The sequence below is a fragment of the Asparagus officinalis genome, chromosome 3, assembly GCF_001876935.1.
Source record: "Asparagus officinalis chromosome 3, Aspof.V1, whole genome shotgun sequence".
Taxonomy (NCBI): Eukaryota; Viridiplantae; Streptophyta; class Magnoliopsida; order Asparagales; family Asparagaceae; genus Asparagus; species Asparagus officinalis.
This window is the reverse complement of record NC_033796.1, coordinates 4,691,743-4,710,724: the sequence shown is the minus strand read 5'-3', so window position 1 is coordinate 4,710,724 and position 18,982 is coordinate 4,691,743. Positions and strand designations below refer to the sequence as shown.

Genomic DNA, 18,982 nt, shown 5'->3' with positions numbered 1-18,982 from the left:
CTACTAAAAATTTAAAAAAAAAAACTCTTAAATTTTCAATTCAATCGTGAAATTCGTAACTTTCATATGATTTTGCTATAATTGGACAAATTAATTGGATAACGCAAAAAGTTAAATGTCTCAATGGTATTTTCACAGAGTAGCCTGAGTTATGATCTCTTTAGAAATTAATGGAGATTGATATATATGGCAAGGCTAGGAGCTTCCTTTTTCTGCCTTCATAAAAATCATTGAATGCATCTGATTCAATCAAGTAATTCATAACGATAAATAATATAAGCATAAAGGTGATTCACTAAATTCAAGGGCCTTTTTTTTAAAGAAATTGGATGGGTAAAGTTTGAACACGTGACTTGATTCTTTTCGTTGGAGTAGATGTTGCAACTTATATTTGGAGGGCCAAGTTCACGTGAATAGGCGCACCCAGATAGCAAGTAGAAGAATTTAAAAAAAAACAAAAACCCAATCCATAATTTCTTTAAAAAAATCAACCTAGTTTCTAGTCAGTATCGTGGCTAAAAACTAGGTTGTTTTAAAAAAAAATTAAGTTCCTAATCAGTCAGGGCTGGCAACTCCGATTAATTAGGACCACCCTTTGATGCCTTTAGAAGCCCTGCACGATTAGCGGACATAAATACGTTGGGGTTGCGAAACCCAACTATTTCGGTCAGAGTTCCCAACCCTGTCAATTTACCAGACCCATGCGATGCCCCCACAACCCCGACAATTTAGCAGACCCATGCGATGCCCCCACAACCCCGACCATTTGACAGAGACTCCCCTCGCTTGAAAAGGAGGAATTAGCTAAGTCATCAATTAGTCGGGGTTTTTAACCCCAACTATTTTGTGGTGGGTCCCGCCCACTTATATATACCAACCAAACCTATTTTTTCCTCACAGTGTCGATTTTTCCTCTCTCTCTCTAACTCCGGCCTTTCTCATTCATCCGCCTACCCGATTCTCCCAACCTCATTTTGTGGCCGAAATTCATCTATGAAGTTTGCTTAAGATCTCTAAGGTAATTTCACCTCATTCTTTCCTCTTTTAACATGTTAAAATCTAGTGTTTTTCTCTTTTCTTCAACATTCAAATGTAGGGTTTCATCAAAATCCAATTCTAGGGTTTGAAATTTAATATCAATCACTATCTTTATGGTGGTTTGAATGCTTTGTGTGTTGATTGCTTTAATTAAAATTAAAAAAATTCTAGGGCATAGAATGCTCAATTCTAGGGTTTAGGGTTTTATTTTGGGGTTTAGGGTTTTTGATCAAAATTATAGTTATACGATTATGAGATTATTTGCATCTAGCGTTTTCCTCTCTTATTCAATAGCCTGATAAATTTTTTTATTTTTTTGCATTTAAATGATATAATATTATTTTTATAGGTTGAACAATATGATTTTTATTACTTGCTCTTACGGGGGAAATTAATTATGGAATAAATAATATGTCAATGTATGTCGGAGGGTTAACGGCGCCGTTAATAATCTCGGAATCATATAGTTTATTGTGACTTGATTAAGGAATTATACCGAGTTACGAAAATTAACCCACAAGAGTACCAACTAGAAATAATATGCAATTAGCCCATAACTTTTGATAGAACGTCTGCAGTTAAGATCTCAAACGATCATCATATGAGTATTATGTTTAATTTGAGCAAGTCGCAATCAACGATAGAATTGTTTATTAAAAAGTTTTCATGTAATCCGTGCCAAATGTTTAAACCTCAAGGAGAATTTTCACACATGTTAGATTTGGGAGTTAAGTATGTCGGTTTTTTTTGTAAATGAAAAATTTTATTCATCAACCAAAATATAAAGTTATATACATCGAGATAGTTCAGCTAAGAACTGAGATTACTCTCACAATATCAAAAAACTACAACAAGCAAAGATCTTTACACTATTATTTCAGCAATAAGCTACAACTATCAGCTCCTGGCTTGTTAAGAATTGCAATCCAAATTTCATTTTTTATCTCCCTGACCAATTGCACTGGATTCCTGATTTACGCTAAAAAAAATCCATCGTTGAATTGTTTATTAAAAAGTTTTCATGTAATCCGTGCCAAATGTTTAAACCTCAAGGAGAATTTTCACACATGTTATATTTGGGAGTTAAGTATGTCGGTTTTTTTTGTAAATGAAAAATTTTATTCATCAACCAAAATATAAAGTTATATACATCGAGATAGTTCAGCTAAGAACTGAGATTACTCTCACAATATCAAAAAACTACAACAAGCAAAGATCTTTACACTATTATTTCAGCAATAAGCTACAACTATCAGCTCCTGGCTTGTTAAGAATTGCAATCCAAATTTCATTTTTTATCTCCCTGACCAATTGCACTGGATTCCTGATTTACGCTAAAAAAATCCTTGCATTGCTTTCCCTCCATATGTATATATTGTTGCATTTAAAGCCATCCTTTTTAAATTTTGTTTGAGTCCCTTCCCTCGTAACCTGACAGAGAACTAGTGAATTATTTGTTGCCAGATGCAAGACCTCCAATTGAACTCCAACCAATTCATAATGCTATTCCACACTTCACAAGAATAAGCACACTCAAAAAATAGATAATTCCTGGTCTCGCATAAAGCTTCTTCACAAAGACAGCAGTTGTTTGAATCTATTACCCCTCTTCTAAGAAGTCTGTATTGAGTGAGGATTCTGTCTTGCAAGACTAACCAACTTTAGGAACATTTAACCCCCCCCCACCCCACCACACCACATTGTACCAAGAAACTTTTTGAGAAGCAGGGGAAATTGCATTATACAGGGCTGAAAGTCTGAGATTTGCATTGCAGTGACATGAATTAATGAGTTGTTTCAGGTTTTCAGCACCTCCACACAAATTCAGTATCTATAGTTTTAATCAATTGTGTCCACATCTATGAATCCTCAGTCTTAGCTTTGACTTGCCATATGTCTCTTTGTCTTAAATAGGTCTCATGAACCTATTCAATCCACAAAGATTCTCTATTTGCGTGTATGTGCCAAATACATCTAAGAGCTGAAGCAACATTCCACCTTTGTGCAGAAAAAATTCCTAGACCTCCTTGTTTTTTATTCATGCACACTATCTCCCATGACACGAGAGGAGCTTTTAATGCTTGTTCAGTTTTGCTCCACAAGAACATTTTGCATATTTCATCTATTTTCTTTAAAACACTGATAGGTAAGATATAGTTAGAGGTTCAGAAAATTTGGATTCCAAGAATCACACTCTTGATTACTTGCAATCTACCAACATATGAGAGGTTCCTGACCTTTAGCCATTTTTTGAATTGATCTATAATTCTTGTAAAGAGAGGATTGTAATCCATGTAAGTCAGTCTTTTGGAAATAAGAGGAACCCCGAAGTAGTTAATAGGAAAATTACCTGCAGAGAATCCTAACAGATTGTGAATGGAAGATTTGACATTATCATCAACACCTCCATAAAAAATAGAGCTCTTATTTGCATTTGCTTCTAAGCCTGAAACATTGCTAAATTCCCTGAGGCACTTGTGTAACTTAGACACTAAATTCAGATCACCTTTGGAGAATAAGAGCAGGTCATCATCAAATATTAGGTGTGAGATCCTCAACTTAGCACATTTAGGGTGATATTTGAAAATTTTATCATTCTTCAAAAGATCCAAGCTCCTAGATAAGTACTCCATGCCTAGGATGAACAAGTATGGGGAGAGAGGATCTCCTTGTCTAAGGCCACATTCTCTTTGAATTATCCATAAAGGGAACCATTAAGAGAGAGAGAGAATATTTAAGAGAAGTAATACAAGCCATTATCCAATTTATCATAGCAATAGGAAAACCCAGCCCTTTAAGCATGTCTGATAGAAATTCCCAACTAATTATATCAAATGCCTTCCTGATGTCCACTTTCAGCATGACCCTTGGGGAAAGACTCTTTCTGTTGTAGTTCTTAACTAGTTCATGGGCTAGCATGATGTTACTTGAGATCAACCTCCCATTAACAAAAGCACATTCAGCTTCATTCACCAAGTATCCTAACACATTTTTAATCCTGTTGGCTAGAATTTTTGTGATGAATTTATATATACAGTTGCAATAGGAAGTAGGCTTGAAATCTGAGAAGGTTTTTTGGACATTGCACTTTGGGAATTAGAGTAATTAAAGTAAAGTTTACCACACCCAAGAGTTTGCATGTTTTGAAGAAGTCTTTTATTGCCAAAGTGACTTCATCTCCAATGGTTTCCCAAGCAGATTTGAAGAATGCCACACTAAACCCATCAGGACCTGGTGATTTGTTGTCTGGCGTTGAGAAAATAGCACCTTTAATTTCTTCATTAGTGACAGGATTAGATAGCTCTTTGGCTTGAGCATCAGAGAGACATGGCCCAGACTTTATAACATTTATGTCAAGAGGTGAAGTATCAACTGCAGTTCCCATAAGATTTCCATAAAAAGAAACCAATTCATTTATAATTCCATCACCATCAGTTATCCTATCTCTTCTGTTATTGTACAGAACTGCAATCCTGTTGTTGTGTCTCTTTGCTTTTACAATATCATGGAAAAAACTGGTGCATCTATCACCATGTAAACTCCAAGCAATTCTGGCTTTTTGCTGAAAAAAAGATAACTCACATTCCACCTGCTTGTTGTAATTTGAAAGGCATTCTTTCTCTTGAGTAATAAGAATAGGATCAAGAGGATAAGCTTGAAGTCTACCCTGAACATTCTCCAAGGCATTTTTAGCCCTTTGGACTTGTTCACTTATATTATAAAAATGCTTTTTGTTCAAACTCTTAAGAGCACCTATCAGCATTTTTAGTTTGGCATAAATAGAGTACATGGTGAAACCATCAATTGTAGTTTGCCAAACATTAGAGACTGTAGGGGAGAAGCTTGGATGATTAATCCACATTTTAAAGAACTTAAAAGGCTTTTTCCCTTAAGACATATCTTCATATATTGAGACTAATGCTGAAGAATGTTCTGAGAAATTGGGGAGAAGGAATTCCACATGGCTAGTATTGAGCGAATGTATCCAAGTATCATTTATCAAAGCCCTATCTAATCTGCTCCAGACCTTAGTTTCAGAGCCTTGCTTGTTGTTCCATGTGTAAAAACAGCCCAGAGTTTTCAGATGGTAAAGATGACAATTAGAATTGAAATTACTAAAATTAGAAGTATCAGCCTCAGATAGCCTAGTCCCTCCAAGCTTCTCATCATTATTAATCATAGCATTGAAGTCTCCACAGAGAATCCATGGTTCATTTCCAATTCTATGTTTAATCTACTTGAGCTCATCCCATAAATCTTTCCTTTCATCCAAAAGATTGAAGTCATAAACTGAGGATATAATACATTCTAGCCTCCCATCCAATGATTTAGTTTTGCATGTAATCTGTTGGTCAGAGGAATTAATAATGATGAGAATTCTGGTCTTGCCATGAGCCCTAACATTAGACATCCACCTCTAGTTTTTCCCTATTTTCTTTGTAGCAATAGGTAGCAATGCTTTCTTAATTTTAGTTTCATGAAGAGCAATAAAGGATATATGATATTGAACCAGATAGTGTCTAACCAATTGTTGCTTAGAGAACTTGTTTGGTCCTCTAACATTCCAAAAAGAGAAATTCATTTGTTGACAAACCCTCTATCAAAAGTAGAGGGGTCAATGTCCAAGAATTCTAAAGATGAGAAAGAATTTTTTGAATTCAGATGCTTCATAACTTTTTTGTTTTGAACAAGTGACTAAGATTTGTTCATATGAGGGGAGTTGAGGGTATCAGCTCCTGGATCTTGAACATGCACCACATGCACAGATTCAGGACCAAAAATTTGTCTGCTTTCCCCAGCACAGAAATTAAACTGATTTGCCCCAGAAGTAACAATCCCATATTCAGCTTCTGGTTTTTTAGCATGCACACCATGCACAGGCTCAGGACTAGGAAATTTGCAACATTTTCCAGCACATAATTTTCTAAACTAGTTAACCCCAGAGGCAACAGACACATTGTTACCAACATTCACATGCCCAGTTTCAGCTCTTGGATTAAGAACATGCCCCACATGCACAAGTTTAGAATCTGGAATTTTTTTCTCAAGCTCAGAACCCTTTAAACTGGTTTGCCTAGCAGCAACAGATACATTGTTATCAACATGCACCACCCCTGGACTGTGTGCAACATACCCTGCCTGAGCAAGATTCCTATGATCAACATACAACATGCACAGACTTATCAAGATTCCTTTAAACCTCTGAGCACCCTTGATTGTGCACAATTTTAACCTCTGATGCTCCAAGCATAACCTAGGCATTTTTCCTGATTGTGCACAACTTTATTTAGCTCAACTTAAGCATAGAAGCTTGAGTATTGCCCCCTTGATTTCATGAGTGTCTTGAAACATTCTCTGAATCTTTGTCAACCTTATAAGGAGCAATTAAATTTTGTTTTGGTATCCATCTTTTGGATCTAGGTTGTCTCTTACAATATACTGAATCATGACCCACCACTTTGCAAAAATCACACCATCTTGGCTCAAATTCATAGTTAACCTTCTGAGAAAAACTTTTACCATTTGCCCCTTGGATAGAAATTTGATCAGGCAGAGGTGAGGGCAATTGCACTTCAACAAGGATCCTAGCATAGGCTAATCTCTGTTTATTAGCTATAAGCTTGTTAGTGGTAATAAGCCTTTCAATGACACTTACAATTTTGCTAATACTTTTAGCATTCTACAGATTATGTTTCAGTCTAGGTAATTATATCCATATAGGATAAATGTTATCTTTAATTCTATCAAAATCTTCATCTATTTCCTAGGGATTTAAGATATAAGGTCTAGACCTAAAAAACCAGGGTCCATTCTCAAGGATAACACACATATCTTCCTTGTTTTTAAACTTGAAAAGATAAACACCAGCTCTGAGAAGACAAACTTCTAGAATTGTCAACTGAGCCCATACTTTTTGAACAAAAGTTTCCATGGCTTTATATTTAACATTAAGCCCTACAACTTGACCAAAAAGTGAAGATTGCCAAAGGGAAGCACCTTCATTCTATTCATCATTTTCAAAGATCACGATATCTTTATCGGCCGGTGACACATAATTCAGATCCATACCACTCCCTGGTTTTCTATTGCCAACAAATAGATTAATCTAATTCTTGCTACCATTATTAACAGGAACAGAAGCATCTGGAACCTTTTTAGATTCTAATGGAGGGAATTCTGAATTTACATTTCCTATAAAAAGAGGTTTTTTGATGAACCCTGTCTTCTGAAATCACTACATGTTCCCTTTTCCCCAATGAAACAGTAGCTGAGTCCATATTAGACACAATAATCCCAGGATTTGATCTATAAAAACTAGCAGGATCAGATTTTCCAAGATAAGAACCATCAACATTCAAGATTGACTCAAGAATAGGATCAGATCTCAGAGATCCAGATCTACTACCATCAACATTCATCTCAATAGGATTCAAAGAAGTAGAGCCAGAAACAACATCAAGAATTGAAAAAGATCTTTTAGATCTAGGATTTCTTACCGAATTTGAAGATCGAAGCTGAGGGGATGAGTCTTCAACCAATTCAACCTCATTCCCCTCAATCCAAACAAGCCCTTAGTTAGCAATTTATGTGAAACAACTAATGGAGGGATTAATTTGGAATAACTAATGGACTATGGAGCAACTTATGTGAAACAACTAATGGAGGGATTAATTTGGAATAACTAATGGCGTGTTTGAATTTCAATGGGGTTAAGAGAAGTTAAGAAAAACTAGGTAAGAGGAGGGAAGGAAAAGGACGGGAAGGGAATGGAAGGGAAGGGAGTTCACTTCCCCTTGGTTACACCCTAATTTGGGGGTAACAAATTTTATACTATTAAGGGGTGAATTAAGGGGAAATAGGGTGAATAACTTCACCTCCTAAGTGTTCCCAAACAAGATGAATAGTTCCCCGAACTTCTCTTCTCCCTTGTTCCTCTCAATCCAAACAAGCCCTAATAAATTTAGGGACTACTAAGCTTAAATATCAAAATACAAGGGACTGATGACAGAAAAACCCAAATTAGAGAAAGAGAAAGGCCAAAAAAAAGGAAAGGAAAAAGGAGGAAGAAAAAATCAGAGCCCAATTATCCCCATCGCCACATGCCCGCATCCTCTTGGCTGAGCAGCTGAGGTCCCCTGTCCTCTCCCTTCCCACCTCTGCTCCTGCTTCTTCCTCCAGCTTGACCTCACCATCCTTTTCTCCAATTTTCTCCCCCTTTTTTTTCCTGTTTCTTTTGATATCTCCACCAACTTCTCCTTTGAGTACCCACATCCTGTTGCACAGCAAACCCATCAAAAAACCCATCCAAAATGCCTTCAGGTGTTGTCGGNCCCCCCGCCGCTGCCGCCACCGACACCACCACCACCAACAAAAACCTGAGCATAGTTTGGTTCAGGAGAGATCTGAGGGTTGAAGACAACCCGGCTCTCTCAGCTGGAGTCAGGTCAGGCTCAGTGCTTGCGGTCTTCATCTGGGCTCCAGAGGAAGAGGGCCACTATTATCCTGGGAGAGTCTCCAGGTGGTGGCTCAGCCAGAGCCTGGCCCACCTTGATTCCTCTTTGAGGAGCCTTGGGGCTCCTCTTGTAACCAGGAGGTCCTTTGACTCTGTTTCTACGCTTGCCCAGATTATTCAGTCCACTGGTGCTCGTAGCCTCTTCTTCAATCACCTCTATGGTAATTTACTGATTTCTTTATCTGTTTGCTATTTTTGGTGACGGCTACTTTATTATGGGGTTTAGTTAAGTTTCCCCTTTTGGGTGTTTAGGATTAATTTATTAGTGCTGATGTGGGATTCATATGTTACTTGTGGTGAGGAGTTATTGCGTACAGTGTTTAGGATGGGAATTTTTGTCCTCCTCCTGAATTTGGGGGACATGGGAGTTGTGAAAACTGATATGATTTTAGATTTTTCGCACTTGGGTTTTGAGGTATATTTCTACCTGATCAATTATACGAGGTGTGTTTTTTACATTTTTGTGCTAACTGATCCTGTCAGCTGGTTGGTTTTGATGTTGTCGATGAGCTTGATATCTTGTATTGACCTCTGCCTCCTTTTGTATCAAGATGCTGAATTGTTTATGATGTTTTGTTTGTTGTCATTTATATATGACATGTTCATATGATCAAGTTTTCTGTGTTTGTGTTTTGGAAGTGAACTCGTAAGCTATTAGTTTTTTTTTGCACTGCGTGATATTTGGATTATGGTTTTTCTTGAATCCCTTTAAAAAAAAATCTTCTGCGAATGGATTAAACATGGTTATGAGTCGAGAGGAAAGGGGCTGTTCATAGACAGCTAGTGTCATCTCGATATCATTCTCGAACTTGACTCATCTGCTCAAACAATTACCCTGCATAGTTTGACACCTTTTGATTTGTTATTATGCAGTGGAGAGTTTAGTCTTTGATCGCCCGTGCACGTTATTTTAGGGGTGTATGTAAACTCTGCGCTTTTAACCTGTCTTTTTTTCTTCGTGCAGATCCTTTGTCCCTTGTCAGGGACCATCGTCTGAAGGAAATTCTCACTGCTCAAGGAGTAAATGTTCGTTCTTTCAATGCTGATTTACTCTATGAACCTTGGGAAGTTAACGACGAGAATGGTTGCGCTTTTACTACTTTTGCACCATTCTGGAATAAATGTCTCAGTATGCCTTATGATCCTGCAGCACCCATGTTGCCTCCTAAAAGAATATCATCAGGTTCATTCTTTGAAAATCACTCGTAATTTCATCACCCAGTTTTCTGTATCTAATGACATGATGTAATTGTTGGTGTTTGAACATGCATATTTTCAAATTGTTGAAACTAATAATAATAGGGGCTAATAGGAGACATATATCTTTGATATTTTTTCCCTCTGCCATCTGTTATGCTTACACATTCGATTCACATTTCTCTATTTAAGGAAGTATGTGATAGCCATTGTGCTTCTTCTGGTTGAGTTATCCTTTTGCTTTGTTCTTAACCATATTGATCAATTGTATAGTTAAGTACAGCAGTAAAACCAAATTGTCCCATGGGACTAATCTAGGTGCCACTAATCTAGGTGCTAAGTATTCCATTTTAGTAATACTCTCGCCCGTGCTAAATTGTATAACTGTGTGTTTGTAATGGATGCTATATTGTGAAGGTTATCAAACATCCTGACTTGTCAGAATAAGAATCTCATGTAAGTTATTTCATGTTACTTATCTGCATGCTGTATATCTAATGATACAATGTTTGGGCAACTAGTTAAGATTATCCGATTTTGTTTTCTAATTATGGATTCTCAGAACGAACTTATCTCATAAGTTAATGATAAATGACATTGATTTGCTTTATAAAAATGACATTGACAATTAATTTCATAAACTAACTTGCACAGATTAGCAACTCTGTTACTAGTGATCCTTCCCGTTACATCTTGAAGAGGACTTTAACCCAGAATAAAATGCACAGTTTGTACTCAGCCTTCAAATCTTCTGAAGCTAGTGTATCGTGATACTACCCAAGTTATCAATATGATACTGAAGTATATATTTCTGGATTCCAGGTGACGTATCAAGGTGCCCTGCAGATACACTTGTTTTCGAAGATGAGTCTGAGAGAGGAAGTAATGCGCTCCTTGCTCGATCTTGGTCGCCAGGCTGGCGAAATGCTGACAGGGCGCTGACAGCCTTTATCAACGGACCATTGATTGATTACTCCATTAACCGAAAGAAAGCCGATGGTGCAACGACATCTCTCCTTTCACCCCATTTACATTTTGGAGAACTCAGCGTTCGGAAAGTGTTCCACCTTGTTCGAATCAAGCAACTAGTTTGGGCTAATGAAGGAAACAAAGAAGGCGAAGAGAGTGTCAATTTATTCCTCAAATCCATCGGTCTTCGTGAGTACTCAAGGTATCTGAGCTTCAACCATCCTTGTAGTCATGAGAGGCCACTTCTTGCACATCTTAGGTATTTTCCATGGGTGGTTGACGAGGGTTATTTTAAAGCTTGGAGACAAGGAAGGACGGGATATCCACTAGTGGATGCAGGTATGAGAGAGCTATGGGCAACTGGTTGGTTGCATGATAGGATTCGGGTGGTGGTGTCAAGCTTCTTTGTGAAAGTACTGCAGCTTCCGTGGAGATGGGGAATGAAGTACTTTTGGGATACACTTTTGGATGCTGATCTTGAAAGTGATGCCCTGGGTTGGCAGTATATATCTGGCACTCTTCCTGATGGTCGTGATTTTGATCGCATTGATAACCCTCAGGTAGCATTTTAATTGGAAAAATAAAGTTTTAATTTGTAAAACGAATTATGCTGGGTTTTTTTTGGGGCGCAAACATGAGAAGCAATTGAGTGCCGCATGACTAACATTTGGGTTAGAAAAGGGTGGATGTTTTAGATCCGTTATGTTTGAGAAAAAGAAGGCTCCTCCTCACCCATCTCCACTCAACCTATCTACATCACTAATCAGCCCTGTAGCATCAAATGTACTTTTACCGTGAAAGGAAGGGAATATCGAGAATTGGGAGAGGTTGGGAAAAGGGTTATATTTTCTATAAAAAAAGTAACGAAAATGAAGCTATTATGCAGATTTAGATAACATCTGCATGCTTGTGTGAGTGATGCGAAAGCACACAAGATTGAATAGATGTATAAAACAGCTGCATGGTTATGTGCGAAAGTACTCGCTTTTCTCGGTTGATGTGAGGTATTGATGAAAGATGCCTATGACGTAGAAAGACATGATTAAATAGATGTTGGGGCTTAAAGACAACCTGAAAACTTTTGTGCACGCTGCACTCACTACACTTTTGATATACAGGTATTTATGTGTTGATTTAAAGTTAATTAATTTATGATTATAGGATGTTTTTGAATCATTTTATCACTTGATCACTTTCCTAGCAGAATGTTAGTTAAGAAACATGTTCAAAAATGAGTGCAACATGGATGAGAATGTTACGATGGATTTCTGGACATACACTACGAGGTTGGAGGTTGCTCCTATTGAGGATAAAATGAGAGAGAATTGACTAGGATAGTTTGGTTATGTCATGTGTAACAGAGACCACTGAATGCACCGGTTACGAGAGAAATGATAATAGAGGTAGAGAACTGAACAGAACAATATGATTCATGCCACCAACCCAAAAAATTGGCTGAAGGTTTTATTGTTTTGTGGTTGTTCATTGTCGGTAGTGGTGTTTTTGTTGCTTTACTATACATTTTTAAGGAAACTTAAGTGAGGATGATATACAGATTCTAAAATTGTTTTTACACTGGATCACGGATATTTCTGCTTATTTATCATATTCTTTATTGATCTGTCAGCTTGAAGGCTACAAGTTTGACCCAAATGGAGAGTATGTACGCCGTTGGCTTCCTGAACTTGCTCGGTTACCCACTAGCTGGATACACCACCCATGGGCTGCACCTGAAACTGTACTACGTGCTGCGGGAATTGAACTTGGCTCCAATTACCCTCTCCCCATTGTAGAAATCTCTGCTGCAAAAGCCAGATTACAAGAAGCTCTCACTGAAATGTGGCAACTAGAAGCAGCATCAAGAGCTGCAATGGAGAATGGAACCGAAGAAGGCCTTGGAGATTCCTCCGAGATACCTCTTATCGACTTCCCTCAAGACCTACAGATGGAAGTAGACCATGAACCTGTTCGTATAAACAGTAACAATCTGAATGCTGATCGAAGACATGAAGATCAGATGGTTCCTAGTATGACTGCTTCATTAGTTAGAGTCGAAGAAGAAGTCTCTGTGGATGTGGGAAATAGTGCAGAAGTTAGCAGAGGAGAAGTACCAGTAAATGTAAATTTTACTCCAGTGGCTCAAGGAGAAGCAATGGACCAGGGTGGGACCCAACCGGATGCAATAGAGTCAACGGCAGAGTCATCTAGTACTTGGTCGGAGAGAGACGGAGGGCTGGTCCCGGTTTGGTCTCCGCCTACGGTTTCTAGTCACTCGGAACAATTTGTGGCAGATGATACTGGAACTGGGAGTGGTGGATATCTACAGAGGCATCCACAATCTCATCAGCTGATGAACTGGAGGCAGCTTTCACAGAGTGTGTGAGTGAAATATCTTGATTAGACTTCTCATACTTCTGTTTGAACTAATGCATTTCTACTATGACTTTATTAGTAGGACTTGACTTTTTACTAGGGGTGCATTCGGTCCGGATACGGCTCGGATATGATACTTAACATATCCATATCCGCTTACCCATTTCGGATACGGATACTAATATACTTCGGTAAGAAAAGTTCATATCCATATCCGCTAAAATCGGATACGGTTACGGATACACGTACGGATATATAAGCGGATATTCATGAGGATACAAAACGGATATGAGAAAACTACTGAGAAAAATATAGTTCATGCGACATATAAGAGTTCATTAATATGTTCGTTCTAACTGAAAAACTAAGATTAGACATCTTGATCATCAAAAGTACAAGGGGTCTATCCGCAATTGGCCTACATTACAGGTCTGTCCCTGCACCAATATAACTACCGGGTTTCTATCTGCAATTGGGCGATACTGCACCGTTCTATCCGTAATTAACCCCAAGAAAAACAATCTAAAGAACAGCAGAGTTAAGTTACTAGAAAGGGAATTAGGACTTAGTTATAATAACGATCACTTCATCTACGATTGCTGTATGGTGATATCTCAAGAAAATATTCTGATTTGTGTAAATTTTATTTGACAGAACAAGGAATTGGGAGGTGGAGAATGCCGTGCAGCCCAACGCTATCGGTTAGATTTCTCAATGGAAGAAACAGCAACGTAAACTTCTCATCCTTTTCTATTATAGCATGGTCTAGTTTGTGCAGACAGTGAGATCCTCGACTACCTCCTTGTATCATATATTTGTTGTATAGATGTTTCTTATAAATGCTTTATTCATAAGGTAATTAATTTTTTATCTCAAATGCATCTGAATCCCTAACTTTAATTTTTTTTTTCTCCTCAAATGGTATTTTACACTTTAGACAAGCACCCCTACTAATGGGATAGTGATGTTGGATTATAGGCATAATCATAGGAAGCAATTTATCAAAATTATGGTGTCGGCTTATTCTATGCTTCTTGTTCACTCATCAAAACATATGATGCATCATTATCACCTTGACAAATTTCCTTGAAAATGTGATATTGTTTTCACAGGATCATGCCCTCATTTTTTTTGTTATCTCAATAGTATTATAACAGATGCCAATACGATTCTCGTTTCTACTATGACATGTTCCGTTTATTTTCTAGTAATTTGTTCATCGTGATCTTGATTCATACAACATAATGAATCTTACTGTTGGTATTTGAAACTGACCCTTAGAATCTTATGAAATTCCTTATGTAAAAAGTGTCAGATGGATGCAAACTTTCCCAACTCGTATTAGGTTCAAAATCCATTTAAGTTCGATTGCGTAATATGAATCATAATATTAGTTCTAATTTGATCAGAAAGCTTAATTGTTTTAACCCACATCAGCTTACAAGTTACAATTCTCAACTATAGTAGCAAAAGAAACAGGATTAGTAACTTCAGCTTGTTTACTTATAAGCTGGTTGCATGGTTAGATTTCGAACCAAATGAATAGATGCACAACCAGTGAACTACGCAACCAATGCTAGAACAGTTGAAAATCTATCTTAGGTTTGTTCCATCCGAAAATCTATCCTAGGTCTTAGGATTTGTAGAAAGAATAGACAATCTCATTATCTGACAATCTCCAAAGTGAAATCTTGTCAAGTTCATGATATAGCTCAATCTCATCCCCTGGAGAAAAAAAGCAGACGCATTAGAAATGGAATCAGATAAACAAAAAATGATTATGTAAGAAATGAGATAACAAGAAAATACCTGCATTATAAGCTGCTTGGGGAGTTCTGTTTAGTTTGTTATTCATATTCTTTATTGTGTTCTTCTGAATCTCATTAGGCAACCGAAGAAGATTATACAGTGATGCAGCAGATGATGTGCCGATAACTGGGGGTATTATATAAATCCATGACTTTCTGAAGTTGTGTGCTGCAATGGTTGGTCCTATGCTTCTTGCAGGGTTCATTGAAGCCCCAGTTATTTTCTGCAATTGCACGAAATATTTGATAAGACAACGAGCATAATGACCTTTTAAAGCTTTCAAGGACTAGCGTTAGCTTGACTTACACCCTTAATTCACAATCTGATTTTGCTATAGCGTCCGAAAAAGGTTTATTTTGACATGGTATCCAAGATACGTGGTTTTATGAGTTCAAACCTCGTTGTTATTGAACTTAAATTATATTATACATGAGGAGTGTATGAGCATGATGTAGATTCTTAAGCCAACCTGATATCTTCATCTTTTAATAAGAATAACCTTTAATAGGCAGAAGAGACCTGGAGATGTTGAAACTCTTTGTTTTCGATCATTTTCCTTTTGGTTTGATAACATCACCAACAACATGATTCCGTAAGCTATATTTATATGTTTCGTTTTCTAATCTTTAATCTTACCTCCTCTTGTGATATTTCCCTCTCTTCTTCCCCTCCCTTTTCCTCCCTGTTCTGATTATATTATCTCTAGCTAAACCTGCACGAGACGAAATATAATTTTGCCAGAACAATTTACTATTTGGAGGTTCGTTTATCATAGTCCCTAAATCGCCAGAAATGGCAATAGGCCTTGTAAGCTTACAGCTTACCCTGCAATTATAACGTCGAGGAAAATGGCAGCTTCAACCGCTGCTCCTGAAAGCTCCCTGATCTATATACCAAGCAGTAAAAGAAAAGAAACAATTAGTCTGAAGTTATTTCAGCGGTAAAGGTTTACGAGCAAGAAATATGTGTTGCATTTTGACTTATGGGCTGAAAACGCATGCGAGAAGAACTCGAAATCTTGCGGATCTATGGTCAGAGGCAGCACAAAGTGTTTTAAGTTCATCTCCTTTGAATAGCTAGACCTTTGACACTATCAGACTACAACAGAGCCTATAAAAATACCCAAAAATTAAACAGTTAGGTATTAGCTCAAATTTTTTTCTAATTTTCCTAATCTTTCCGATGTTGGACTACATCAATATATGAATCTCTAACATAGATGGCAACATTATACCTGTTTCCAAGGAAATCGGGCGGATGATACCAAAGGAAAAAGTGACTGCAGGATTGAGCTGAGCTCTTGAAATATGACCAACAGTGTGTTTGGGAGATGACTTGTGGCCTGTTTGGATGGAGGGTAGAGAGGGAGTGGAAGAGAAATCTAATTTTAACATTGTTTGGAAGTTCCATTTAGGAGGGTAGAGGAGGGGAATGTGGGGAAAATTTGAACCAAAATCTTACACCCCAAATTGGGGTGTAATGAAGAGGAAGGGAAGGGGAAATTTTTCCATTCCTTCCCCTTCCTTCCCTTAGGGAAAGGAAAGGAAGTGGAAAAGTTCCCCTTCCTTCCTTTCCCCTTAATTACATCCTAATTTTGGGAGTAAGGTTTTGACTCAAATTTCCCCCCTCATTCCCTTCCTCTACCCTCCTAAATGAAACTCCCAAACAATGTTAAAATTAGATTTCCCTTCCCCTCCCCCCTCTCTACCCTCCATCCAAACAGGCCACAAGGGTATATGTCATAGCCGTTACCACCAAGCTCCAAGCGAAGGCTACCCCCGCTATGGTTATGTTGTACCTCTGGTTCACCAGACCAGTGCCACATCCTATGAATACAAGTCCCTACGAACTCAGCTAACACCTGATCCATCACAAAGAAAGAAATCAGATAAGAATTCAACATTATAACTAAATAGTTACGTTTAGTTATTAGACTCTGCTTTTTGGAGAGTTGTAGGAGAAAGCTTGAGTTCTTCTTCAACGATCATCATCGACAAGAGATTTCCATCAGCCATATTTTGAGAATTTGCCATCTCAATAGTCAACACCATAAAGGAATTTACTGACCAAAAGTTTTATATATAAAGAACAAAGGAGACATTTGAATTGCATGAAAGCTCACTCCGGTGGTTTTATGGTAAAGTAAGGGATAATTTGAGGAAAAGTCAGATGCATATAGTCCAATTTACGAGAAATGTACACTACAAGGGTGCAATTGCTTATATCAAACATATTAATGTTTATACATCGGAATGTCAATACCTTAAATTTTAGTTAATCCGTACACCATATCTCGTAAATTCTTCTATAAGAAACTTTTCTCATAAATTTCCATTTGCATGGTAGAATTTTTTGAAGAACATAAGTCATTTTTTTACATTTACCATAAGGTGAAAAAAGCAGAAAGAACATACATCTGAAGTTTTACATCACTACTCAAGGAGCCACCCCTAACATGTATCTTCCAAAAACAAAATACACTCAAATCTCTAGACTGTGAATCGTAGTCGTATAGCTTGTAACACTAAAAACTATAAAAATCATGAAGTTATTAAAATAATTTTGGAGGAAATGTCATAACTTAGGGATATCTAAGTAGAAGAAAAGAGGAAATATTTTAGCTATTTTGATCTTTGGCCAAAGAAGGGAACATTGTAGCAATTATTGCTGAGGGAGGCAGGATGTGATAATGATATACGTAGCTCAGGAAGTTTTCGAACAAATAAACAAATACAGTCATAAGTTTCAGCCGACTAAGAAACATTATACATGAAATTTTCCATTTTTATTTTGTTTTACATTAAAGTAAACTAATCATTCCACTAAAGATCACTTAACATTATCATTCCCATCGATAAATATCAGTGGGCTAGGCGGAGTACGTATATTTGTGAGCTTTATAAATGGGCTTTGTTGGAGAAACATAGGCCGAACATAAGCCTATTTGTGTGGGCATACTGTAACTGCGCTAATATAATAAGTGGGCTTTACGGACCTATATATAAGTGGGCTTTATGATTACACAGGGAAGGGACTAGATATAAAAATGGGTGACGTTGGCGAATTACATATGTGACGTGTGGGCTTCGGCAGAGTACTATGAATTGGTGGCAGATGTTTCGTCAGTTTTTTCTTGCTTAATTGCTTGTAAATGTTTGATTTTACTCAAATCTTCCATAATTTTATATTTACCACCCAAATCATCATAGTTGCCAACATATCCCCAAATCTTCCAAAGTTGCATACTTGCCTCCCACATATTCATAATTGATGATATTACCCCCAGATCTTCCATAATTTCATGTTTATCAAGGTTTTAAATATCGGGTGTTGGGTTCATGTCATACAACTAAAAACCATGTCGGATAGCAGAAATCAAGGATATGTCGGGGAACATAAAAAATATCGGATTGTCATATTGGATGGAGTGCACATGTGCAATATAATATCATAAATAAAATCTAAACATACTTAATAAATTCTATTGTATAAACATATAAAAAATAAACAATTTATGATGCATAGGGTTGATGTTGAAGAAAAACGATAAGAAAAGAGAAGCCCAACATTGATAGTTAAGAGGAGAGAAAATCGCCCGATATTGATGTCGAAGAAACAGCTCGGAGAATAGACCGTGAGATGTTGAATGAGAGAGATAAGAGGGGGGACGGAAACGACTTCGGTCTTTTTTCACTGAACTGATCAGATTTTATCTTTTGAAGCAATATTAATTCAATCAGGAATTTAAACTCAAACCTGATTAGATAAACATAACAAAAAATTAGCCAATTTTTTAGACTGAAAAATCGGTTGATATAACTAACATGTCTTTCGATATATCCAACATGAACATTGAAAATACAATGCACGTTAAAAAGCTCCCCTAGATCCGCCGTGTCGGCTAAAATATCTAGCATGACGACCGACATTTAAAATACTAAGCGGTAAGGGCAAATGTATAACCCATTTTGGTACGATTTAAATACTTACGATCGCTGCGTATAATACTTTTGAAGACGTGGCGATACGGAAGGGGGAAGCCGGCCCGCGAAAGGTGAGATGAAATAGATGAAAAGACCCGCT

The 18,982-nt window shown here is 37.3% G+C and overlaps 1 protein-coding gene across 1 annotated transcript; it reads left to right on the top strand.

Moving 5' to 3' along the window:
- On the top strand, window positions 8,349-13,967 carry LOC109834518 (cryptochrome-1). The gene is made up of 5 exons (XM_020402562.1): window positions 8,349-8,712; window positions 9,516-9,734; window positions 10,571-11,277; window positions 12,345-13,096; window positions 13,745-13,967. The coding sequence occupies exons 1-5, from the start codon at window positions 8,349-8,351 to the stop codon at window positions 13,794-13,796; spliced, it is 2,094 nt and encodes a 697-aa protein (XP_020258151.1). The 3' UTR covers window positions 13,797-13,967.